This window comes from Podarcis muralis, chromosome 12 (genome assembly GCF_964188315.1).
Source record: "Podarcis muralis chromosome 12, rPodMur119.hap1.1, whole genome shotgun sequence".
Lineage (NCBI taxonomy): Eukaryota > Metazoa > Chordata > Lepidosauria > Squamata > Lacertidae > Podarcis > Podarcis muralis.
In genome coordinates this window covers 32,847,944-32,873,535 of record NC_135666.1, presented here as the reverse complement: position 1 = coordinate 32,873,535, position 25,592 = coordinate 32,847,944, and the positions used below count along the sequence as shown (strand labels likewise).

Genomic DNA, 25,592 nt, shown 5'->3' with positions numbered 1-25,592 from the left:
ATAAATTATCCAAGGCTGCCCACCTAGTCCATGATTTAACCAAAACTTGATTCCAGACACAGGCTGCCCTGTTTTGAACAACACATGTGGCAGAGGATTGTGTGCTTGTTGGGCCAAGCTATGGAAAGCTATGTGAGCCAAAACCAGTACTTCAAATCGAGCCTGCAAAATCAGTGTTGATCTGGGGCATGTGCATAATACACTCCAGCAGCCTACTCCGTTCCAAGGGGTTAGTGGTTATGTTCTGCTTCAGCTGCAGCTCACTAACCAACCTTGAAGGGCAGTCTTGAGGTTACGAAGGCATGAGCGATGGGTGGATGTGTGCATTCCATCACCCTTTCTCCTGACTCTGCTGTCAAGTTTCTTCGGGATTGTCATGCTAAATTAGACCCAGAATCCATCTTAGAAACTGGAAAGCAAATCTTACTTTGCAGTATGATCTTGACTCATTACTAGTGTATCGTGCCTTCTGTACTGAAGGCATAAAACCTTGAATGTGCTCGGCTTTGAATACGGCGTGCTTTTGTTTTCCTTTTTAAATGAAAATCAAACAGATTCCGTGACACAAGGCATCTCATTCTTTTATTTAATACGCTCCCCCTCTAAACGCTCATGGCATTTAGAAACACACAATAAAGATGGATATTCTTTTGCATCACCACATTTGGGGCGGGGGGGGGCGCAAATGCACACTTTTAAAGGATTTCCCCTTCATATAATAATAGCTATCAGAATCTCAACTGAGAACACTTCTTGGGATTTAACAACCCACAGTCACAGTTGTGCCTCAGGACCACCATCATCCAGTCATTACTCCCCTTAAAGAACACTGTGGTTTCGGCACCATTGTAGAAATGTTCTTTTTAAAATGAAGCCTATATTTAAAACCGCCTTATATTTAATGCATATTTCAGAAATGTGGTGTGATCTTTCTTTGATAAATAGTTACAGGAGCACATGCAATTATAGCTACATAAAGAGATTTAAGCACCATGAACAGCTTTGGGGTTTTTTTTTTCACCTAGCCTTTCTCTGGATAAAGACAAGCACAGAAAATTGTGTGTTGAAGTGTGTGCGCATGGAAATTTTTCCACCTTTGCAGTGAAATAGGAGTGGCACTTTTGCAACTGAGAGAGAGTAGGAACTCACTGGATTGCAAAAGTGGCCCCTTCATTTTGCTGCGCACCACAGGCCCTTCCAGCCGACTGCTGCATGTTAAAGATTAACAGAGTTGGAAGGCATCTCATAGGTCATCTAGTGCAGCCTTCTCCAACCTGATGATGTTTTCAACTGCCACTTCCATCATGTCTTACCATTAGCCACGCTGATTGGAGCTGATGGGAGATGTCATACAAAACATCTGGAGGATGAAGGTTGGGGGAGACTGATCTAGTAGAAACCTCTGCTGATACCACAGCAGCCATCAAAGGTGGACTTTCAGTCTCTGCTTAAAAACTTCTAGGTAAAGGTAAAGGTACCCCTGCCCGTACGGGCCAGTCTTGACAGACTCTAGGGTTGTGCGCTCATCTCACTCTATAGGCCCGGAGCCAGCGCTGTCCGCAGACACTTCCGGGTCACGTGGCCAGTGTGACAAGCTGCATCTGGTGAGCCAGCGCAGCACACAGAACGCCGTTTACCTTCCCGCTGGTAAGCGGTCCCTATTTATCTACTTGCACCCGGGGGTGCTTTCGAACTGCTAGGTTGGCAGGCGCTGGGACCGAACGACGGGAGCGCACCCCGCCGCGGGGATTCGAACCGCCGACCATGCGATCGGCAAGTCCTAGGTGCTGAGGTTTTACCTACAGCGCCACCCGCGTCCCTAACAAAAACTTCTAGTCTAACATAATAAACAATTATGTCTAATGGGAGGCCAGCTGGCTAGGCCCAGTTGGGCTGTTCCCTTCCAGCCGTCCCGCTGCAAAGACCATCACCTCTGCTCCGACATAAATCAGCGACCTGGGCTTCTGAACTGTGCACACAGAATAGGTGTGAGGCTTGTGGAAGCATACTACAACTACAGATTTATTAATCATAAATCAGGACAAAGAAACATGCTGTGTGTCACTCTTGTCGTCTCAGAACAGTTAAAAACAAAAGCTATACACAATGGAAGTTCCCAGCATACTGTGCTGAAATGTAAACAGACATGTGACACACAACAATTCCACACGTCTGCTCCTTAAGGTGGAATGGAAATGTCAACAATAATTTGACAGCATGCCTTATTCTATTCCTTGGTTTAATTTATAATAAAAAAAATATTGAAATGAAGTTCTCTCTCTCTCTCTCTCTCTCTCTCTCTCTCTCTCTCTCTCTTTCATATACTACAGGTGTTGTTTTCACTCTGCATTGCTTTTTGGGGAATACAAATGATGAAGAAACTCACCTCAAGCGTAGCAAAGCAGCACTGAAAAGAAATATGTCCAAATCTTCACATTAGGAATGCAAGAGCCTTTCTAGATCAGACCCAGAGGTCCACCTAATCCAACATCCAACAGTGGCCTACCAGATGCCCATGGGAACCCTTCAAGCAGAATATGAGCACAGTAGTGTTCTCTGATTCATCATCCCCAGCAACAAGTATTCAAAGACTAATACTTGGGGAAGTGTGTGGCTATCGTGACTAGTAGCCATTTAGAGCATTTTCCTCCATGAATTTGTCTTATCTCCTTTTAATGTGTCCAAGTTGGTAGCCATCATTACATCACATGGCTGTGAATTTCCATAATTTACGGTAACTGCACTGTGTGAAGAAGTACAGTGGATGCTCGGGTTGTGAACGTGATCCATGTGGGATGCACGTTTGCAACCCACAGCGTTCGCAATCCATGTCTGTGCACACGCGGGTTGTGATTTGGCACTTCTGCGCATGTGCAAAGCACGATTTGGCACTTCTGCGCATGTGCGACCACCAAAACCCGGAAGTAACCCATTCTGGTACTTCCGGGTTTCGGCGGTCCGTAACCTGAAAAAATGCAACCCAAAGTGTCTGTAATCCAAGGTACCACAAAAGTTTGTATACCTCTACTATGCCCGCCTTTCTGCCCTTCCCCCCCCCCCAAACTAAAAAGGCTCACTTGTTGTAACCTTTATTCATAGAGGAGTTATTCTAGACCTTTGGTCATTTTAATGGCTCCTTTTCCAGCTCTGTGTGATCTGGTGACAATTATTGCATGATGTATCCCAAGTGTAGTTACATCCTAGATTTCTCTCTCTCAAACCTTTATTGGCATATGTACAACATTCCAGTAGATTTCTATAATGATTTCATAGATTTCTATAATAATATCCTGATTATGAGAGTTTTATTTTCCTAATGATCCCTGACATGGAATTCACATTTTTCACAGCTTTTCCCACACTGATCCAACATTCTCATCAAGCTATTCACCATGAACCCAAGATCCCTTGTCACCCAGTTTGGAAAGATCTTTCTGGAGCTCTTTTGCAATCCCTTTTTGTCTGACCACCCTGAAAAAATTGGTGTCCTCAGCAAATTTGGCCAACTCACTGCCTGCCTCTTACTCAAGGTCATAATTATAGCTGACGTACATTCCAGAGATGTGGTAGAAATCTATGGAGTTGGTTTTGTTTTTTTAATGTTCATTTACTGCAATTTTATTTTTTGAAACAGTTAAGAAGCCTCAAATTGTTTTATTCTATTTTATTCAGGGTGTCGCAAACCTTCTCATACATAATGTAAAAGGAGTACTTTGCATCAATTCCACTCATGTGCAACCATATGTGGAAAACTTTTGAACTATTGATGAAACTCATAAATGGCATGCCTGGGGGGGAAAAAGCCTCTCCTCCTTCTGGAGGGGAGGTGTTGTGGGCAGGAGATGATTCCCACGTCACGCAGGGGGCATTATGCCCCCTGCCCCATTCACATGGCTGGCGTGCCATGCCCCCGGTTGAGCACCCAATTGGGCGGCTTGGTGGGGGCGTGGTTTGCTGCTCAAGATGCAGCCGCGCCAGCCATTCAGCCCATTTGCACACCTTTTCGTCTCGAGTCACCCACCCACCACTCCCTTAGGGCTTAGGGCTTAGCTTTTCTCTTGACCTTCCTATGGACCTATGGTTGGTTGCCCAGGTTGCCCAGGGGGCCTGGTAGGAATTTTTTCCAACTGGCAAATTGGCACCGGCCTTTTGGGTTTTTTTTGCTTACCTCGTAGCAATCGTCACAACTTTCTTGGTATTTGGCAGTTAGGCATTGGAATGTGTTGTTGGTGTGTGGAAGGGCAAGGTGTGGCCATCGCCTACCCCTTAAAATATGGGTATTCCGTTAAAGGAATCCGGCGGTCGTGAATCCTGTCCGATGCCTGTGTGGCGGGGGGGGGGGGGGATGGCACAACCCTCGGTGACATCAGGGGAGAGCTTATAGTTGTATTAGCATCAACAGGCTCCCCCTACTGGTGGTTAACCCCTCTTCAGACTCACCCCTCTCCGAGTGGGTGGAGTCAAATCTTCCGTGGTCCAATGCCTAAGCCAATACCTTCTCACTTGCTGTAATCAATAAAGTTGTGGCCTTTTCTTGCCCATTAACCTAATATACTGTGTCCACCTGTCTTTATTCCTCCAAGCGGGGATCGGGTCCTCGAACCACAACTAACTACTTTTCTTCTGACATAGTACAGTCACTATAGTAAGTATAGATGGACAAATTCCACTGATTTAAGTTGACCTTACGTATTAATAAACCTATTCCCAGCCAAATTGCATTATCCGTGCATTGGATTGTGCCTTAAAGCCCATTAAAACCTGTAGGGCTTACTTCTGAGTAGTCAGACATAGGAGCATGGCCAGCTTTACCATTAGGCACAGTAAGGAAGCTGCCTTGGGCCTCAAATGCTGGAGGGAACTAAGTTGTGTCCATCATGCGGTGTGCCCTACACCCACCAAGTTATCCTGGTTCTTTGAAGGATGGTATCCTTTTGCCCATGTTAAAGATTCAACTTTAATTTGAATTGCCTTCTGTACATGGCAGAGGCAAGGTGCTGCCTCGTCCTTTGCCTCAGGAAGCAAAATGTCTCGGGCTGGACCTTGATAGGGTTACACAGTTACCGGTAAATATTTTTATTTCTACCTGCGTTGCTGAATAAATGCTTCTCCAATGTCAACCTGCCCATACACCGGGATTCTCTTTGGAGACCCACAGTTCCAGCCAAAGACACCTCCTGTCTGAAAGGGACTCTAAACAACAACCCCTCCACTAGGTCCCACCTTGTAAACCAGATGCAGCCAATGTGATGCCTTCCAGATATTGTTGGAACGCAGCTGACATAATCCCTGACCATTGTCCATGATGGCTGGGACTGATAGAAGTTGGAGTTTATCAACATCTGGAGGGTAGAATGTTAGCTACCTCTGCTTTAAGCAGTCTTGCTGCACCATTCAGACACCAATTCCTGCTCCACACTTCTACATAGCCCCATCCTTGATGACCTTTGAGTGCCCTAGCCAACTGAAGCCTTGCCTAGGGCCTACACTGATTTCTTTTTGGCACCAGGCAAGTATATATATATACCAGTCCTTTTAATATCTGATGTGATTTTAATGCTGCCACTTTATCAGCTGCTTTGACAGATGCTCTGTTTTTGTGTTGATATGATTCTATTGTTTTAATTAATTTTTAAACCATATTAATTTATACAAAAAGTTGTATGAATGTATAAATACAATTACTGAATTATGCTAGAACATCATAGACTTTCCCAGTTGTTTAGCTGCCTTCTCATGGCTCTATGAAAACAAATAGTTATAACTGGAAAACATCATGTAACTCAGACTGTTAAGATTCCCCCTCTCTCTAGGAATATGCATGCTTTGCAATGTAAATTAGCAGCTGAGAATAACCTGGCAAAGAAGCAATTTTCCAGGAGTGCTTATTGAGTCTTTTCAGGACTGTTCGTACCAATCTTCATCCACTGAATGGACATGTCAGAGGGATTTTGGTGGTTTGATCTGCCTTGTTTCAAAACAACCATCTTCCATTGGAAAGATGCCCTTAATAGCATTTATTCTCCTCAAAAATAGCGTAATTTCTATTGCCAGGCTTAAGGGCAAGTGGTAGTTCACCATGGTTCTAGATATGATCTGTAATATACTTTCATATCCTCTCTTATCATCCTTGCTCGGATGTCCCTTTTCTTACAGGTCAGAAATGTGGCCAGTTAAATCCTGATCCACAAACTGTGATTCCTGCACTTTACATTACACACCATAATGAATGGAGGGAAATGTGGTTAATGCAAGCCTCCCTTATTCATACTTCCCCAAACAACACACAAACTGAAACATAGCTAAATGTGTACAGAGATGTGTATGTATGGGGAAAGTGTGCGTAGAAGTGCATATATTCATGAAAATAACATGCAAAAAATTGTCACATTTGGGGAAATTTATTGCAAAAAATGTGCATATTGAGAGAAATCCATAGCAAGCATGCACCGAGAGAGAGCAGGAGGCTGGCCTGATTCTTTGCCCATAGAAAAAATGCTTATGTTTTTGTGTGCTGATGTATAAAAGTTAAAATCAGCCGATTTTGGTGAACTGAGATTGGAAAAATGAGAAACTGAAAAGGAACTGAAATGGGCAGATTTTGTCTATTCTTATACAGTATTGGCCCCCACAGTAGGGAGCAACCGTTGAGCTAAACTCCTCACACCATCATCGCTGCAGCTAATCTGGTTGGACCAGGGTGACATTGAGTTCAGGGCTTCATGGGTGCACTGGTGGACCCAATCCAGCCCTCCTGATGAGGCAGCCCTGACCTCACAGCCACCCAGCCTCTGTCTTGTCCAGGTAAGTTGGAGTGACGCTGGTGTCAGGGTTGCTCCATGACTCGACTCCACCACACCAGATGCTATGGATACCATAATTAGGAGGACCAAACTCTAGACATTTTGCATTTACAGTTCTGGCATATCTGGGTCGAGAAAGGTGGCAGATAAAAAACAATTGTATGAAATAAAACCACACTTGAGTCAGGTTTAAGTCAGATATGAGAGCAGCCACATAGCTTTCCTCAAGCCACAGGCTGCGTTTTTGCACATTTTGTGCCATCTTCATGGGCAACTGTAGGAAACATGTCATGTTTTGACATGTCTTGGACTGACACTTAAGCTGTTTTGTAAGGAAGTAAATAAGAAAGTGCCTGCATTCACTATTTCTGCAGGAAGAATAAAACTCATGACAAAAGTGCAAAGGCAAACCCTAAAAATAAGACATCTTAATTTACTGGTATTTTTTTATAATCAGTGGAAAGCTTGGCTCAGCCTTCTGTCATCTGTACTCAGCAGGGAAACATGGAAGCAGACTGCAAACTGATGACAGGCCTTGTGCAGTTAACTTACGATTTTCAGCCACACTGAAAAGTGCTAGACAATTAGCCTGCTGTCTCACCCATCCACAGCCCACATGAACCACCATGCTGACTTTAAGATTGCTTATTTTATTTTCCATTTTTTTTGCCCTTGGGCCTTTCTCTTTCCTTCACCGAGGGAAAGTGTTATATTTTGCATTGAGAGCCTGACTTTGAAGTAGGGAAGACTCAACTCTTTCTCTGCGTTGCCTCCAAGCAAAAGTAGAACATATGATACTTCCAGCTGAAAGGGTGTGCTTGTTTCTCTCACCAGGAAAGGTGCTAGGAGAAAAAATCTACAGCAATCAAGAGAGAAAGTAGCTTCCTGAAGTAACACATCTTTCTTACTTCGTTAGTTGCAAAATCGTCAGAGCTAAGATCAGCATGGCAAGGGAAAAGAAAGACTCGAGTCTAGGTAATGATTTTCACAATGCATTTTCTGTCCATGTAAATGAATCAAAAGAATCCCAGGATATATAATCATCTGTACATCTGTAACATATGACAGCCACAGATACAGAAAGCAATTATTATGATTGCATGACATGCAGAAGTTCTTAAGGTTTTTTTTTTAAGTTTCAAAACAGTGGAATGTGTCCAGAGAAGCCTATTCCTGGCCTTAGAACCTGTTGCGACCTCCTTGCAAGAGCAGGATCTCAGACCAACATTATTGTTTGCCCTAGCACCTGGCAAAGGGACGCGGGTGGCGCTGTGGGTTAAACCACAGAGCCTAGGACTTGCCGATCAAAAGGTTGGCGGTTCGAATCCCTGCCACGGGGTAAGCTCCCATTGCTCGGTCCTTGCTCCTGCCAACCTAGCAGTTTGAAAGCACGTCAAAGTGCAAATAGATAAATAGGTACCGCTCCGGCAGGAAGGTAAACGGTGTTTCTGTGTGCTGCTCTGGTTCGCCAGAAGTGGCTTAGTCATGCTGGCCACATGACCCGGAAGCTGTACGCTGGCTCCCTCGGCCTATAGAGCGAGATGAGCGCGCAACCCCAGAGTCAGTCACGACTGGACCTAATGGTCAGGGGTCCCTTTACCTTTACTTAGCACCTGGCAATTAGCAGTATAATGGTTCTGAGCATGTAGGTTCTATTTTTTTTAAGTATATTGTTTGTTTAATATACATAACCTCCATCAGTATACATTTAATAGATTGTTAGAACCATAAATGCTAGTTGCTTTCTCCACAGCTTGTGTCAAAGAATGTTACAAGTTAATTACATGATTGAAAAAGTGCTTGCTTTTTCTCTGCCCTGAACCTACTGTGTATCAATCAACTCCCAAGTTCTAGAATTCAGACAGAAAGTAAAATTTCATCTGCATTATTCATGATTCTGTAAGCCTCTATCCATCTTACTTTTTTCCTAAGTTAAAAGCCCTTATTTGTAGCATTTTGCATTTATTTTTTTTGGTTGCCAAAACGACTCTCGTTCCCGATGTATTTGACAATCATAAGGGCCACTTCCCAAACAAACAATACTTTGGCTGACATGATAAACAAGTACAACTCTCTTTTGTAGGTTAAACTCTAGTATCGATACCAACAGAGTACATTTCTAAAAACAGTCCATAAGAAGTACTGAAGTTATTTAACAGGGACAGTTGAAGGTAGGGATGGAATAATTGGTCTTTGCCTGGTTTTATGCCAGTTTCAAATGTTTTCAGTCAAATGTTTGTTCTACCCCATTTGAACATAAATCTATCAAAAATGTAATATTAAATCTGCATGAAAAATATAAATATGGAAATACATTTTTACTGTACTTTTTTGTCAAAATAGACATTTCTTAATTACCTTTTCTCCCAAAATATCTATTTTTGTATGTGTTTTGATTTTTTTTTTAAAAAACCCCACACTTTTGAGCTGAAAACTGTGATAACCTTTGGAAAGTGTGGATTCCAATTTTCTGATCCATATATCATCCAGGAAGTGGGTATCAGGTCAGTTCATATCAGAATTTGCAATGATTCAGTTTCTCAAGCATCCCCAGTAGGAAGTTAAAGTTAACAGTGACCAACTAATAACGTTGCCAAGATGTTATTTTTCTGAATGCATCATATTATCATAAACGGGACCAGCATGTGAAAAGGAAAACTTAGGGTACACATTAAACACATTATTCCTTTCATGTGTATCCATCCTCTGTATTTCATTATTTCAGCACTGTCCTTCGGTCCCTTTCATGTTTCTCCCAACTTAATCTTGCTTGCCTTTTTGCTATTTTCTTCCATCAATCATTCTCCCTCCGCTTACATCTCAAGAAGAGCCTTTGCTCATTTCACAAGCTGCTTTCTGACCATGCTCACTGAGGACAGAGGCGACAGACAGCTCCAAACAGCAGTAGCATCAGATTAGTTTAGACTAAAAGGAGGGGGAGGAGGGGGAAAGGAAACCTGCCATGGATCATTTCAAAATCAGGACTTTGACATGTGTGGTTTTATTACCGCAGGGTTTCTCACACACTTGTACCTTTTCGATAGGAGTATTGTGTCAGTATATAAATTGCCAAAAGTGTTCACCAGGAATGAAGACATGTGAAGAACGTTGAGGTATAATTTGACACAGGCCCTCGGGCTAACTTGTATCTCCCTGTATGTCATCATATCTCCCTCTGGTCTCTGGCCTGTGCAGAGGAAAGGAGCTTGCTAGAATCACAGACACTATCAATCATAGTGTGCTGTTGCCCCACTGTAGACTTCTGCTTCTCAGTCTTACTGAACAATATTCCCTCTTTGACAATGCTTTAATAGGATTCCTATAAAAAACTCCGCTCTTCTCTTATATTGTGCCTGGAACAACAAGGGAGGGCTGAAAAAAGAGCTGTACACCAGCCCAAGATTGGGGTATGGGGATGGCCATAACTTTATTTCAAATGACAAACTGTTTAGTAACCCCATTGCAGAGGGAGGATATACTTTTGAAGAAGAAGAAGACGACAACGACACTGCTACAGAGACTAGTCAGAGTAGACCCACGAAAATTACTGAACCTTAGTCATTACTGTAAACTTTAATAGGCCTACTCTGAGTAGGACAAGCATTGGATGTGACCTTGATTCAGTATACCAGTTGGTTAACTACCTAGAGAAGCAGAATGGCATTGGGATGGGGCCAATGCACATTGGGCAAGGCTCCCCTTTGCCAGTTCCCATAGGGAAGCATCTGGTCTGAGCCAATGTCAGGAGTTGACATATCTTGACACTTGCCAAGGGCCACTGCCATCATGGCTGGGGGGCCACAGCCAATCTGCGGAGCTGGCTCCTCCTCCTTGCCATTGCTTCCGATTCACCAGTCTGCTCCCCAATGAAATGAGCAAGGAGAAGCAGGAATAACCTCTGAACACCTTGCCTTCACTTTCAGATGTGGCACCAACGGGCCTAAAGAGAAGCAGTTCTCACCTCTTAGGGGAAGAGGGGCCACATAAGAAAGGGAATCCAGTGAGAACATCTTCCCCAGTGACCCCCCAAATCTTGAACTAGTGCTGCTTCTGACTCCATCTCCAGACACTCAGCACATCTGGTTACTTGTAGCACTGGGTATCTTTGACATCAGTTGTGCTCCTCTAACTTATTCTTAAATGCCCTGTGCCCTGCAATGACACAATGTGTCACCAAACTGAGCAGCTCCTGGCATGCACAGCCAAATTAGAAGAATATCCAATGTTCCTATCAAGCCTGCCTAATGTTGCCCAGCCAGATATGTCCCAAGACCAGCAAGCAATTGCATACCATTGCTCTGATGCAGCTCCAGCTGGCCACACCAATGCCAGGTGCCATATATTTAACACACATAAACTCTCCCACCATAGTCACAAACAAAAATTTTCTTGTAGGGTGCATTGATCTTTAATAGATATTTGGCACATCTCAAAACTCCTAGATTAGCAGCTTAGGCTGCAGGACTCCAACCCACCCTCAGTTTCTGGGTATACCAGTTGGCTGTCCTTGGCAACCCTGATGAGGTTTGTACCAGTTTTACCATCCCAGCTGCAAGATGGTTCCATCTGGATGGCTGCTGTGCAAAAGGGACATTCCATGGAGCACCACAATCCCTTCATCCATGGTTATCAATCCCCCCCCAAGCACAAACAAAGCCAACTGCAGCCAACCAAAGACAATCAGCCACACCCTAGGCCACCCCAACCTCTCTCACCACCAAGGAGACAGCAAGCGAATAGAAAGAGAACCTCCCCAAGTGATGCTGACACAAAAACCCCACACATACACTAAGTAAAAGAACATAAGCTTTCTCACCCCATCCCCTCTCTCCCTCTCTCCCCTCTCTTCCCAACCCTATACTGCATATAACACCAATGTCTCACGGCAAATGTAACTGATCTGTAGAAAACACAGCCTAAAGAAAGAGACAATGCATGCGCTTTTGTGAGCAATGAAAATCTTTAATTTTTTTTAAAATGTCATTGGTTATCAATGGCTCCCAGCCATGATTCCTGTGCTCTGCCTCCACTAACAGAGGTAGTCAGCTCTACCAGTTTAATTGTGACTTACTAAATGGGCAGAGCTGTGTATTTAAGGAAAAACTTACTTAGATGGTTGAGCTGGATTTAAGTTAAGCACCTGGCAGAGGGAGATGTCAGAGGTTGTGAGCCTACATTAGCTAGACAGTAGTAACACAGTAGTGCTGTTCTCTGATCTCCTGTCTGGCCAGAAAAACCAATTAGGAGATCAGTGTCAAATGCTACCCAGAGAAAATTGGGAAGGGGGGGTATTATCAGTGAGAAGTTTTCATACTGTGAAGAAAGTAGAGCCACCTATTACTATCCAGAAAATGATCCAATATTAAATTTTCAATTATGCCTCCCTGCTGGGATTCCTTGATTCCTATAACAACATGATGGGCTGAGTGAGGTCTGGGCAGCTTCTGTGTTTTTAACTGTTCCTCACCTGTCCACATAGCAGTTCCCATGATCAAAGTTGTACAAATAGCTTTAAAAGAGAAGAAGGGAGAGTACTTTGAGAAGAAACGCTTTTTTTGCTACTGCAGTATTGGCTCTAGGAGATTTTCAGAATTAGACATTTCCTCAGGTTAAAAGAACATGCAGCTGGTATGCGTTGAGTTTTGCTTTTATCAGCTATTGTTGCAAACCATAATTTTAAATACAATTCCAAATAAATGGAAAGTATGATCCCAACTTTGGAGGAGGAGGAGAGTGGCTTTGGAAAAGAGGAGAGGATTTCTGTGCAGTGTGGGAGAAACAGCTGCATCATGTACAGCAGAGACCACCAGTAGTGCCCTTGGAGAGTGCCTTGTATGAAAAAGGCATGTGGGAGGATGACAGCTGCAAGAGTAGGACTGGGTGTAGATTGCGGGTTTGGGAAGCCAAATACATAAAATGAACTGTTCAGGATGGGAACACACCTCTAGCTTCTTCACTGGAATCTATCTGGGTGTCATCACGAGACAGCTTTGAGCTGTAAATTATCAGGCAAAAGGAACACTGTGCTCCCGGTTTACCTTGCCAAATCCATCTTTGTGTAGACATGGAAAATATCCCCCAAATATTTGCTGTAATACTTTGTGCAGCGTCGGCAGCGGGAAATAATTGTGTAAGCTGACAATTCAGGTTTCAGCAGAAAGGTGACCCTTTAGGATTTTCCCCACGTGTGGCAGAAGGATCTTGGAAGGGGAAATCACCCCCATTCTACACTTGGCTGTGTCCCTCCTCCATTGCCAGACATGACCTTCATGCTCCAAGCTCATTGAGCAAAGGGCCTGAATGCAGAAATGCCCTCTCATCCTCCTCCTGACCAACAGGAAAGTAATAGCTATTTAATTGTGGTGGAAGAGGAGGGAAGATATATAAAGCAGCAAACACATAACAAATTATTGAACTTAAAAGATATCTGGATCTTGTGTTTGCATCTCATCCACTGTCTGTTTATTTTAATGAACTATTAATCTATCTATCTTGTTCTGCCATGAATATAGATCCTGACCCATTTTGACACATACACAGAGCAACATTGCCCCCTCCCCCCAAAGTTAAAAGTAACTAGGGTCTTCTGAAAAGCAGCAATCAAATATAAAAACAAGAGTACAGAAAACTGGTATGGTGTATAATGCCCATTTGCATTTTTGAAAATTGTTCTGGTTTCCCCCCTTTTTTTACTTACATCTGTAATGGACTGTCACCAAATCATTATCAAGCCTTTATTTGGGTCTGAATTACCTAATGCAGACAAGGCTCTCTGATTGCCTTCCTTCTTGACATTATTCGTCTGGATTCTTTTTTATTTCCATACTGACATCTATTGGAGCTTTTAAGAACATTCTTTTGCAATGTAGCCAGTTATTCAGTGCAGGAGATGTAGTCTCCAGTTTAATAAAAGTCTCAGGCAGAACGATTATGTTTAAAAACAAATGGAAAGATTACTTTTCAGGCAACTGTCGCTCCCCAAATATGAATATAAAGTAACACGAATGCCATACTGCTTGTTGAGCTTCTAAATAGACAACTAATATTGACACCTAGAAGCATTTTTACTACACGCATTTTTTATATTTAAAAAGTCCTATGGTGCTGATGGCATGGTGTGTCTGAATTAAATCATATCACTATGGCTCCCAAATTTTTGAGTGCTGAGGCACCACCCTTCTACAAATTTAAACTGGACAGATAAGACACTTCACTACCTAGTGACCTAGTGCTTCTGCATGAATCATTGATATGAGCATGACTCCTCTGACACAACAGGTAACATGAGGACAGGAGATCTTGTGCTGACAAACAGGGATTCCCATCATGATGTCTGTGGGCAAAGGTGCTCCCACAGAGGTCTTCCCAGGAGACCATGGGATCTTCTCTCACCCCTCATCCCACTGATAATAGTCTTGAAATTAGCCAATAGAATAGGCTGCAATGTGTGCTTGCTTGTGGTGTGTAGTGCCCACAACAGTTCACAAACATTCACAGTGCCTACTCTTACATCATTTCAACACCAGACACAACTATTATTATTATTATTATTATTATTATTATTATTATTATTATCCCGCAGTGATCCCAGCAACTCTTCCCAGTAGGTCTTGCCCCAGTGAGGCAGTTGCAAAAACAAGCTCCCTGCTTTCCCACCACTCTCTAAGGCTCCTCCTCCGGTTCCTTCCCCAGCAGCAGAAGGCTCCTTCACCTTGTCTCTCTTTACTCTGCCCTCTTCATTCCTCTTTGCTGTTGCAGGAGGAGAGGGAGATTCCTTGGGTTCTTCAGCAGCCTGTTTCTTGACCCCCACTCTGCTTCTGCTTCTGCCTCTGATTCTGAACTGCTCTCTGCCACAGCCTCTTCCTGCTCACTAAACCCTGTTACCTCTTCAGCTTCCGATACCTCTACCTCCCAGTCTGCTCCTTCTTCCTCTGACCACTCATCGTCATCCCACCACCAATCCCCAGGTTCTGAACCTTGTTCCCCTTGGGGTTCCCCAGCTGCTGCCTCCCACCCCCACTTGGCAATCCATCCAGTCTATGACAGCCTCCTTGGTGGGCTCACGTGAGCCTTTAATTTTATGTTTTTTTTACAGCATACAAGCATACCCCAGCATGCGGCTGGCACAATCTTGTCTCAGTATTATCAAGTAATGGTCAAGTTCCTGCTTTTCCCCTGCCAGCTGCCCTCCTGGCTCTAAACAGATATTAAACGATAATAAGATCTTTTATCATTGCCTAATTCAATATCGTTCCCAACTACTTGATTTTGATATTGTTCAGAACTACATTCATCTTGGGGCATTATTTCTATTCAAATCCTTTGCTTTTCATTATACTGAATTAATACTCATTACATAGCCTATTCCTCTGTCGATCCCACTTGCCAAATCTGTCAAGATTAGTGCATAAAATAGCGACAGTCCTCAGAGCCTTAAGAACTCCCCCTATTTTTGTACCATTTGCAAATTTAATGATCCTGCATGTAGGAGCTTTGTCTAAATCCTTGTATAAAATATTCAAGAGTGTCAGAGCTAATCACGAGCCCAGTGGGACATCACTCCTCACTGACTCACTGTGCTTCACCGCAAACTCCCGTTCTTTTTCCTACAGTGTATGCTAAGTGGCACCTCATTTCTCCTACTGACATTTCACAAGCAAACAACTGAAGTCACAGGATTACAGAAAGCGAAAATATCCTAGTGTGAGAAATATTAGTAACAGGAACCAAAGCGGCTCCTAATAAAAAACATTTTTAAAGCACCAAATTCTCAGCCTCAGGCGTATTTCACATGTACAATTTAACTGTCTTCAGAATTTATATCCTGTCACATGTTACTCCTTGGGGCGCATTCCATTGTCTCTCAAGACAGACAGATGCCAACAACAACAACAACAACATGTTACTCACTTAGGGCAGGGGTAGCCAAGCTGGTGCTTTACTGATGTTCCTTGAGTACAGCTCCCATCAGCCCCAGTCAGGGATAATGGGAGTTGTAGTCCAGGAACTTCTGCAGTAGGGGGTTGTTGCAACTAGTGCTGGGCCAAAGCCACAAGAGGGCTGAGGCTTTTCTTGTCCTTTCTTCTCATTTTACTTTTTTAAAAAAGCATTGTCATCACTTAACTAGGTGCCTCATCCACAGTTGTTCAAAAAAAAAAAAAAAGGAGGGGAGAAACCTAGTCTTGTCTCATTTTTTAAAATAAAAAAAAATTAGAATCCCCTCCCCAAAGGTCTTAGAACTTCACACTCTGAAACACAACAGATACCTCACTCTGAAGTTTCCTTTGTGAAAGGTTCCCTTTTACCTCCAAGGCATTATAGCTTTCATTGTGGAAGATCCTGTTGCAATCCCACCACTACCACCAAATTGTGCAGATGTGGATTTCCTTCCACTCCCTTATCTTTTGCTGCCACCAGCCATTCCTGCTTGGTCTCCTTCTGAGCCAGGAAGTCTCTCCTCCCTCCTCTGTAGGGAAAAAACTAGAGGGGTCATAGAAGGAAATGAGAATGATTTGTAAAGATAATATTTTTTTAAAGCAACAATAATAAACTAGGAATATGGAGAAGGAGAGGTTAAGGCAGGAAAGATGTTAAAGGAGGAAGTGAATATAAAAAATAGGACAGTGAGATGAACAAAACTCAGTTTGGGAGTTGGCAAAGGTACAAGTTAAGTGTAAAAAAAGAGAGGGAGAAGAAATGGCAGGAGAGGAGTGAAATATTTTTAGAAGCATGTGGGGAGAGGAAAAACATAAAGTTTTTGTCTCTTAAAGTGTTTGGTGCCACAAATTCTGCCTAAAATGGGGAACCTGGATTATAATTCTTCCAGAACCAGTGTCTGTACTTAGTTTGAGGAAAGCTGAAATATGGAACCCTCTGCTACAAGCAAATCACTGTTACAATGAATTTAGCCATTTCCAAAGAAGGATTGGGCATCAATAGGAAATGATGTCAGCAATTGCCTGCTAATTATGTCAGTCTCCATTTCCACCTCCCTTGGCTGTGCTGCTAGCTCCACCCATGCACTATTTTGTGAATGATGGACCTCGGATATTTTTCGGCCTCTCAAGTGGGTCCCAAGGGTGGGAAGTTTCAGAATCCCATGTCTGTTCAACCACCTGTTACTTTCTGACATACTGTATACCAGTCATCTTTAAATAATAGACAATGAGTAAAGACAGAATGGGACGCGGGTGGCGCTGTGGGTAAAAGCCTCAGTGCCTAGGGCTTGCAGATCGAAAGGTCGGCGGTTCGAATCCCCGTGGTGGGGTGCGGTCCCATTGCTCGGTCCCAGCGCCTGCCAACCTAGCAGTTCGAAAGCACCCCTGGGTACAAGTAGATAAATAGGGACCGCTTACTGGCGGGAAGGTAAACGGCGTTTCCGTGTGCTGCGCTGGCTTGCCAGATGCAGCTTGTCACGCTGGCCACGTGACCCGGAAGTGTCTGCGGACAGCGCTGGCTCCTGGCCTCTTAAGTGAGATGGGCGCACAACCCTAGAGTCTGTCAAGACTGGCCCATACGGGCAGGGGTACCTTTACCTTTACCTTTTTAAAGACAGAATGTTCCCACTTGGAAATAAGTGCCTGACCACTGTCCCCTTTTTAATTCACTGTCCAGTATAAAAACAGTTAATGTTACAATGGCACAACTGCAAACCTGCTAGGCAATACTTCCTTTTCTACAACTGTATCAGCTCCCCTCTTTCTTGGCAGATAACAAACTGTAGGCTGGTGTTCCTGTGGTGCCAGAAGGACAGCAACACAGGAGCCAACTCCTAGGGACTGAGGGTCTTTGCCCCCCCCATTAAAATATTTGAGGAGGCCACCCCCCAAAGTTGATGGGCATTGCCATTCAAAGTGTCATTCAAATGGTGTGTGTGCACTATGTCTTGTGATCAATTATGGGGGGGGGCTTACCTGCCCCCCATATTTTATTCGTTGACACCCCCGGATAGTAACATTTGTGTCAGTTGCTTTAGAAAGTTTAAGGTTATTCCTTCAAAAGGACATTCAGTTCTGAAACACATTGAGCTACACTACATGGCTATAGTTGGCACGACGAAGGGCGTGCATTGGCTTTCTATGTGTACCCCAAATAATCAGGGTGATTTGGCTCAAGATCTCACATTTCTGACTCAGATTGTGCCATTAACAAGGTGTGCCAAGACAGGTCAGGGAATCCCTATACTTCTGAGTAGCTCTGTTTCTTTGGCTTTTCCAAAACTTTAAAAACACAACATTTTCTTTTCTGAGTAATGAAACCAAGCGAACTGGGGAAACACCCAGAGCTTGAGAAAGGAGGAGGTGGAAAGGTAGTGGGATCCTTAACTTTGACAGAAATGGTCTAGCTATTAATCGCGGTGAATTATTTCCCCAGCGCACTCCAGTCACAGTGATTTCAGGGAGGGGATGTTGAAGTAAAGAGAGTTGTCCTTCCGATGGATCATCATTACCCTCAGAGTTTTGGCTGTATATATTGCATTTTAAATATGAATCACATTTGAATGCCCATATGCATGAGCAGTCACAACGATTAAACTATGCACACATGCCTGTCCTTTCAAAACCACCTCCTTGGTTTCAGTGACTTTCCTGTGAGATTCTCAAGAACACTTCTACCAGGGAGCAATAGTTAAATCTGCTCAGGGGTGATCAGCTAATATCAGAAACCATTCACCATTGCTTTACTCTTTATTTGTATTAATGGAACTAATTAATTAATAAATTGGATTTATATACAACCCTTCATCAAGAGATCCCAGGGCAATTCACAGAATAAAATACAAGATAAAACACAAATAAATATTTAACCCCAAACAACAAACAATAACCTACCTTCCCTTCCAACAGACACATTTAAAAGGCTGTAGGATATTAAGCAGGGACGCGGGTGGCGCTGTGGGTAAAAGCCTCAGCGCCTAGGGCTTGCCGATCGAAAGGTCGGCGGTTCGAATCCCCGTGGCGGGGTGCGCTCCCGCTGCTCGGTCCCAGCGCCTGCCAACCTAGCAGTTCGAAAGCACCCCCGGGTGCAAGTAGATAAATAGGGACCGCTTACTGGCGGGAAGGTAAAAGGCGTTTCCGTGTGCGGCTCTGGCTCGCCAGAGCAGTGATGTCACTCTGGCCACGTGACACGGAAGTGTCTCTGGACAGCGCTGGCCCCTGGCCTCTTGAGTAAGATGGGCGCACAACCCTAGAGTCTGGCAAGACTGGTCCGTACGGGCAGGGGTACCTTTACCTTTTTTTAAGGATATTAAGCAGTAAAAGGTCTGGTTTAAAGGCCTGCTTTAGACTTCTAGCCATTCCTCCACAAATAACTTCTTCATTTCCTTATCAACAGCATTCCAATATTATTAAATAAGAAAGCCGGGCAAGCTGTGCCAGTTATATGCTCTGAAACAAAACAGATGAGCTGTAGTTTCAAGGGTTTTGCCCTTGCCAACATGATACAAGGTTTTGTATTAAAGGGTAGTTAAAAACCCATTCAGTCATCATGACCAAAATGACCTCTAAAATATACAGAGGCCAGCACAAGAAAAAATGTGTGTTACCCAAACTTTTGTCTTGTGAATGGAAGCACGGGAGCTTGTCTGATTCTTGTATTGCAGTTGTACAAAGGTAATTGGGGTCATCCAGCAGTGATGTATCTTCTCCACAAATCTGGGTGATTGTAATTGAAGATTAAATAATGCACTGTGGAGGGATTATTCATGTCTGTGGCAGATAATTATACTTGCTGAAGTAAATAGCCTGATACATCAAACTGAGGCATTGATTAGTAATAAGGAATTAGCCTGGGTCTATCACGCTTTGAAGCAGTAGCATCCATACCTAGCGTGAATAAGTATTTTCAATCTTTCTTCCGTAACCTTTAGGTGTGAAGTTCCTAGAAATAGATCTGTACTTTATTAATGATTCTGAGCAACAAACACACACTTAATTATGCAACGTACTCGGACATGTCAGGATAGTTTATTGGTCTAGTCTAACAATTAATATGTCTTGGCACGGCTTGTATTTTTCCCCATTCAACTGCAAATGCCATTTTTGGCATAAAAAATAATTAATACAGTGTATTTCAAAGGTCAGGTTGATAAAAATCAATAAATTATACAGCTAGGATGATAAACAGAAAATATTCCTAGCAGCAAACGGATTTATTGAGTTTTTTCAATAGCAAAATTTGTCAGTCACAAGTTACTATTATGTCCAGATAACAGGACTCATTCTCACATGCAGGTATTTCATATGCAATCTCATTCCTCAGTATAACATATAGTATATCTGAATGTGTCATCTCCTTCCCTTGACTAATATTGTATGGAAGAAAATTTGAAGGCTGTGCAAACAGACTTTAATTATATTAGCTCATGTGCCTTGTATTTTTTTCCTGTAAGGACATATTGTTGCATGCCACCCCAATCTCCAAGTGCTGCGAGATTTCAGGGGTTCCAGGCACTTCCCCAGGGTTTGTGTTTCCTTTTGGAAATGAGCCATGGGGGGAGACTGTGGTGTCTTTAGTATGTATGGTTTATGTACACATATATACAACCTGAGTCTGTTATGTCTGTTCACAGTATCAACACCCCCAAAAGGTCTTGCTTCTCCCATAGCTGCAGCCTTGGATTCCAGCATGGTTCTTTGTCTCTCAGTTTGCAGATTTGCTTCTAGGTCACTTCACCCTTAACACTCCATCCTTAACTCTGGCTTTTGTCCTTCTCATTACCGGTGACAGAGCCCCTCCCTTCGTTCACCTTACACTTCACCAGAAGGCTAGCCAGGTTTGATTAGCCTTTAACACTTGCTGGATCCAAGGATTAAAAGTCTGGCACCCATCTTAACACCCTACACCTTGATTAAATTCTAACACTTGTTGGATACAGGGCACTATAGTAAGAAAATAAAATGAATAAAACAATTCCAAAAATGCATGAATGAACCAAGTTGGGCAGGGGTTATAAGAAGGTTTCTCCTTCAAGTTTCACATTTACACATAATCTGTTAATGCTAATTTCTTATCACGGTCTAGCACACACAAGGAGCTTAGTAAAAATTGGCATTCATGTCTTCTTCCTATAAATCTCTTGAGGATTGTCTAACATTGTTCCCTTCAAAGGTGAGGACTATGTCTCAGGAGTTTCTAGTGTGAAGTGCAAAGAAGAAGGGAGCCACAATTTTGGGCAGAACTAATTGTTATCCATTTACTCTGGAGCATGGGTAGGCAAATTAAGGCCAGGGACTGGATCCGGCCCAGTCGCCTTCTAAATCTGGCCCGCGGATGTTCCAGGAATCAGCGTGTTTTCACATGAGTAGAATGTGTGCTTTTATTTAAAATGCATAGGAATTAGTTTATCCCCCCCCCATATATATATATATATATATATATATATATATATATATATAGTCCAGCCCCCCACCAGGTCTGAAGGACAGTGGACCAGCCCCCTGCTGAAAAAGTTTGCTGACCCCTGCTCTGGAGAGTTATTTTGAAAGCAATGTCAAGCTCTCATTGGTTTTTTTAACCATCCCATATTTATCGATGTCATCTACAAATGTCTAGCTACTGACTTTATAGGAGTTTGCAAGATCAGTACCTTTATCTACCATAATTGTACCTTGGATTTGATGGAATATTTCCTACCAATAATGGCATGGTTAAATTTCTGTTTTCTGTCTCAACAAAATCAAGAAGACATCTTTTTTAAAACCAAAATGTCACAAACTATCCTCCTGAAAAAGATATTAACAGGCTAAATTGAAAAAGAAGTGCAATTTTAGATGTTCTGTTTCTTTCTAGCCAACCAATTAAAACATGGCCTGAGGCTGAAAGTCTGTATGAATATAAGGCACTTGGAAAACAGCTTCTACCTTTGATGTCAGTCAGATTCAACAACATGCTGGACTTCTGCCAAAAGAGTAAAGAACAACAAGATGTACAGCAAAACACCATGTCTAGCAAAATAGCACCAACAAAGAAATGGCATATACAGCTGGCCTTTTCGTTGAATATGGAGGACCTTCTCTGCGCCTTCTAAAGCTATTTGCACCTTTGTGCAGTGTGTAATCAGAATGGTGGCACTTTTCATCTGCTTGGCTCAAGTGTAAATAGCCTACTTTGAAAAGTAATCAAGAACCAGATCCCAGAAGCAAAGGTCTGCTAAGTCTATTGTAAACAAAAACAAAAAATTCAGACATTTTGTTCCAAGATTGCTGGTATTGTTAAAGCCCTATTCAGACATTCATTATCTACCTGAGCAGGGCTTAAGAGTGGAAAGAAAGCACCTGTCATATCTCAAATATATTTGTACCATGTCTGACATTTGCACAAATAGTTAACACACTTTAAGCACTAACAGAAGTGTCATACTTCAGTCGATCAATTGTACTTACAAGAAATTGTTTCTGCTTTCAAAAAAAGGAAAAGATAGGGAAAGGATGTCAATCACAGAGAAGATTTTAATTACTGAGCCAAAATAAAAGCCTATGTCGCCGTTCCATCATTTGAATGGGGATTGTGTTGAAGATCCTGATGGATTGCGCCATTTAGTATTACTTGCAGAAACTTCAGAACTATTCTAGCAAGACGAATGATCAACATATGAATTGGCCTATTTGTTTTACACTATAACCATCTGCAGAATAATCTGGGATTATTCAGTCTGTATCAGAGGACTGCATGAAAGGATATCATGTTTAGATTTGCAGCAAAGTTGGTGTACTTTTATGCAAATCAGAGCGCAGCAACATACATCTGGAGAGAGATGGATTTTCGCTAGAGCTGAGTCAACACTATCCCTCATTTTGTGTTTGTTTTCGGTAATTTTTAAAAATATGAACACATTTTGTTTCAGTGCTGTTCTTCTTGGAGCTATTTTCCTCCTTTGTTATCCCTGTCCCCATTTGTCCACAGTTCACTGGGGTACCCCAGTTCCACCATCCTGCTAAGCCACTTACACAACCCCTTCTCTCAGCCCTGCAGAGCCAGAGTTCTGCTACCTGCTCCTCCACCCATCAAAGCACCTCCTCTTAACCCTATTAGCTAAATGCAAACTCCATGTTCTGAAGTAGTCTGTCTCACATTAGCAGTTGCTGGGAACAAACAGCAAAGGGGCTGGGGATGTTGCGAATTCCCCAGAGAAGTTTGGTTGCCAACACTTCTTGTACTATTTGCTCATGTAGTTGAAGCTGAAGTCAACCTGACTCAGAATACAGTTTTTCCTCTCTCATAATGCTTGGAGGCATCCTGGATTAAGTGTCATTTGCCTTCTGAACAGTGACATGATAATCTAGCAGCTCCTTGTTTATAATATTTATTTACCCCATTTATTGGTTTCCCAATAATACAGTAGTATGAAGCAGCACTAAAATAGTTGTAATAAAATGGAAAGGGGGAAAAACTTAGTAAGCAAAAGACAATGCAACCTTCTGCAATAAACGAAAACAAAAAAACCAAAGAGTAAACAAGCCAAATTAAACAACAAAATGCAGAATTAAAAGTAGTCCAGCTGGTCAGCAATAATGGGAATTTTAATCCAGCAATATCTAGAGGGTACCACATTGTCTACCATTATTTGACAATGGTCTTAAGGTTCAGCATCTCACATGGGGTAATATGGATGTCCATTATTCAGATTTCTTTATAGCAGAGAATAATCCTAGAAGCAGAATAGATCATTTCTCTAGTAGGAGAGCATTGCATTCAAGAGGTCTCAGGGTTCGTCTACAGGTTTGTTTGCTGAGCCTCTAGAGATCTATTCTCAATCAGTGTTGAATATCTAGTGAAGCATCAACAGCATTCCAGTCATTTGGTAGAACTGTTAAATATAGTGACTGTTCAAAAACATTGCTGGTGTTTATAATACTTCCATGTAACTAAATTATCAAGGTTGAACTCTCCAATAAATTATGTGTGCTGCTGTGTATTAAGGGAAGCGTTGAGACCACAGGTGCTTGGTGGTGCAGCCAACAGTGTAGCATATTTGTAAGGACATGGTTGGTTGGCATCTGTCTGTCTCGGGAACAATGCAGGAGTGCGTCCTCGTGGGTGAAGTCAAATCATTAGACAGTTACAGCATGGCAGTGGCTGTAGAGACTGATATGGGAGAGATGTGTTTTGCTGCAGGTGTGGCAGATGAAGGTGTCCGGTTGTGCTGGTGCAGGTGTTTCCTCTTTCTGCTCTCCTCCCAGCGGTCCTTCCTCCTCTATGCAAAGAAATGGTAGGCAATGATTTATTGACACTATATGTAATTCAGTTTTGCAACTGGCTGCCACAAACTTTTGTTGGTCTCTGGTTTAAATGGTTTTTAAAATTGAACAATGCAAATTCAATCAGTATAGTTCTAGAGGGCTGGAACTGTGCAATAAACAGGCTGTGAATGGGCTGAGTTGGAAACCAGAGACAGGCTGATTTTGTCCTCCTGCTTCACGTACTTAGGTTCTGCATTCCCTAACACAGAGATAGCCAGATGTCATGAAAATAAAACTCCTGTCAGGCCCAGCAAGTATGACTGATGGTTGGTGTGATGGAAGTTGTAGTCAGAACACCTGAAGGTCACCACATTGGCTGTTCCTGGCCTAAGGCATTTGTGGTGGAGCTATGCAAGGAAGAGAATGGGTCTATCAATGTCTATTAGCGATGTGAACAACAACAATAAAAACCTCCAGAAGCATCATCTCTTTGAATATCACTGTTTCAGGGGCAAAACAAAGATGGTGTATGAGTTGCAAGTTATATTAATCAGCCTTCCCCAAACTGGTGACTTCTAGATGTTCTGGATTACAAATCCCATGACCCCTGGCCATTGGCCACACTGACGGTGGCTGGTGGGAATTGAAATCTTAACACCATAGTGGAGATGGGGAAGGTTGCATATGTTGCAAATGGCATGGGCAACTTTTAAAGGACAAAAGGAAAGGGTTTCTAGGAGAGGTTTGGGCTGAATGGTTGAAAGCACCGCTTAAAGTGAAAAGTACAAAGCAGGCTTTTATTTTTTAGCTGCATGAAATATGCGTGGAACAAATAAACAAAAGTGCTTTTCAGCCTTGGCTGTTACATTTTACCGAGAGGGGATTAACCACCCACTACCTACAGTTTCTTCTGAGAATAATGCAATGCGAGGATTGGCTTAAATATAATCACATCAAGGGCTTCTGAAGGCCTGGTTATATTCCGATAATGAACAGATCACCTAGAAGTGTTTCATCTGCAGATAAGTGTTCTGGGTAATGTTTTCAAGTGTCTTGTGATTTGTACCCACTTCCCTTTGATTTTCAGTAGCTGCCTAGAGTGACCTGTGCTTCTTCGATACCTCCCTCTCTATGGAGGCGCAGATTACAGCTATAACAAAGGCGGCATTTTTTCACCTCCGCCAAGCTAAGCCCTGACCTAGCCACTGTGATCCATGCGACGGTCACCTCCAGACTGGATTATTGTAACTCGCTCTACGTGGGGCTGCCCTTGAGACTGACCCAGAAACTCCAGCGGGTACAGAATGCCGCAGCGAGACTCCTTACGGGGTCCTCGCTGCGAGATCACATTCACCCGGTGCTATTGTTAGGATATTTCCGTTCCACCTTAAGAGAGAGCAGGCTTGTGAGTCACAGAGTCTGCGTATTTCCTGTTGAGGATGTTTATGTTTGCTGTTTCCTTTCGATTTCAGTCGGTCGGAGACACTGACACAGAACGGTCATGTTTTCCTTTGTTCTGTTCAACGCTAAATAAAGTCTGTAAATTATGCTCTCTTCTACGGTGCAAGCTTTCTGGCTGTGGTTCTGCTGATAAAGAACAGTGTGCACA

At 42.8% G+C, this 25,592-nt stretch overlaps 2 protein-coding genes across 3 annotated transcripts in view; one reads left to right on the top strand and one right to left on the bottom strand.

Annotated features, from left to right (window-relative positions):
* The window catches only part of AGMO (alkylglycerol monooxygenase), a 117,967-nt gene extending 113,419 nt beyond the window's left edge, over positions 1-4,548 (top strand). For both annotated transcript variants that reach the window (XM_077936983.1, XM_028750977.2), the window contains one exon: positions 2,331-4,548. In XM_077936983.1, the coding sequence (XP_077793109.1) occupies positions 2,331-2,411 (81 nt within the window). In that variant the 3' untranslated portion in view covers positions 2,412-4,548. The remainder of the gene's footprint in view (positions 1-2,330) is intronic.
* Positions 4,549-23,291: 18,743 nt separating this feature from the next.
* Positions 23,292-25,592, bottom strand: part of LOC144329318 (uncharacterized) — a 35,331-nt gene continuing 33,030 nt past the window's right edge. The window contains exon 4 of the mRNA XM_077936982.1: positions 23,292-23,997. Within this exon, the coding sequence (XP_077793108.1) occupies positions 23,847-23,997 (151 nt within the window). The 3' untranslated portion in view covers positions 23,292-23,846. The remainder of the gene's footprint in view (positions 23,998-25,592) is intronic.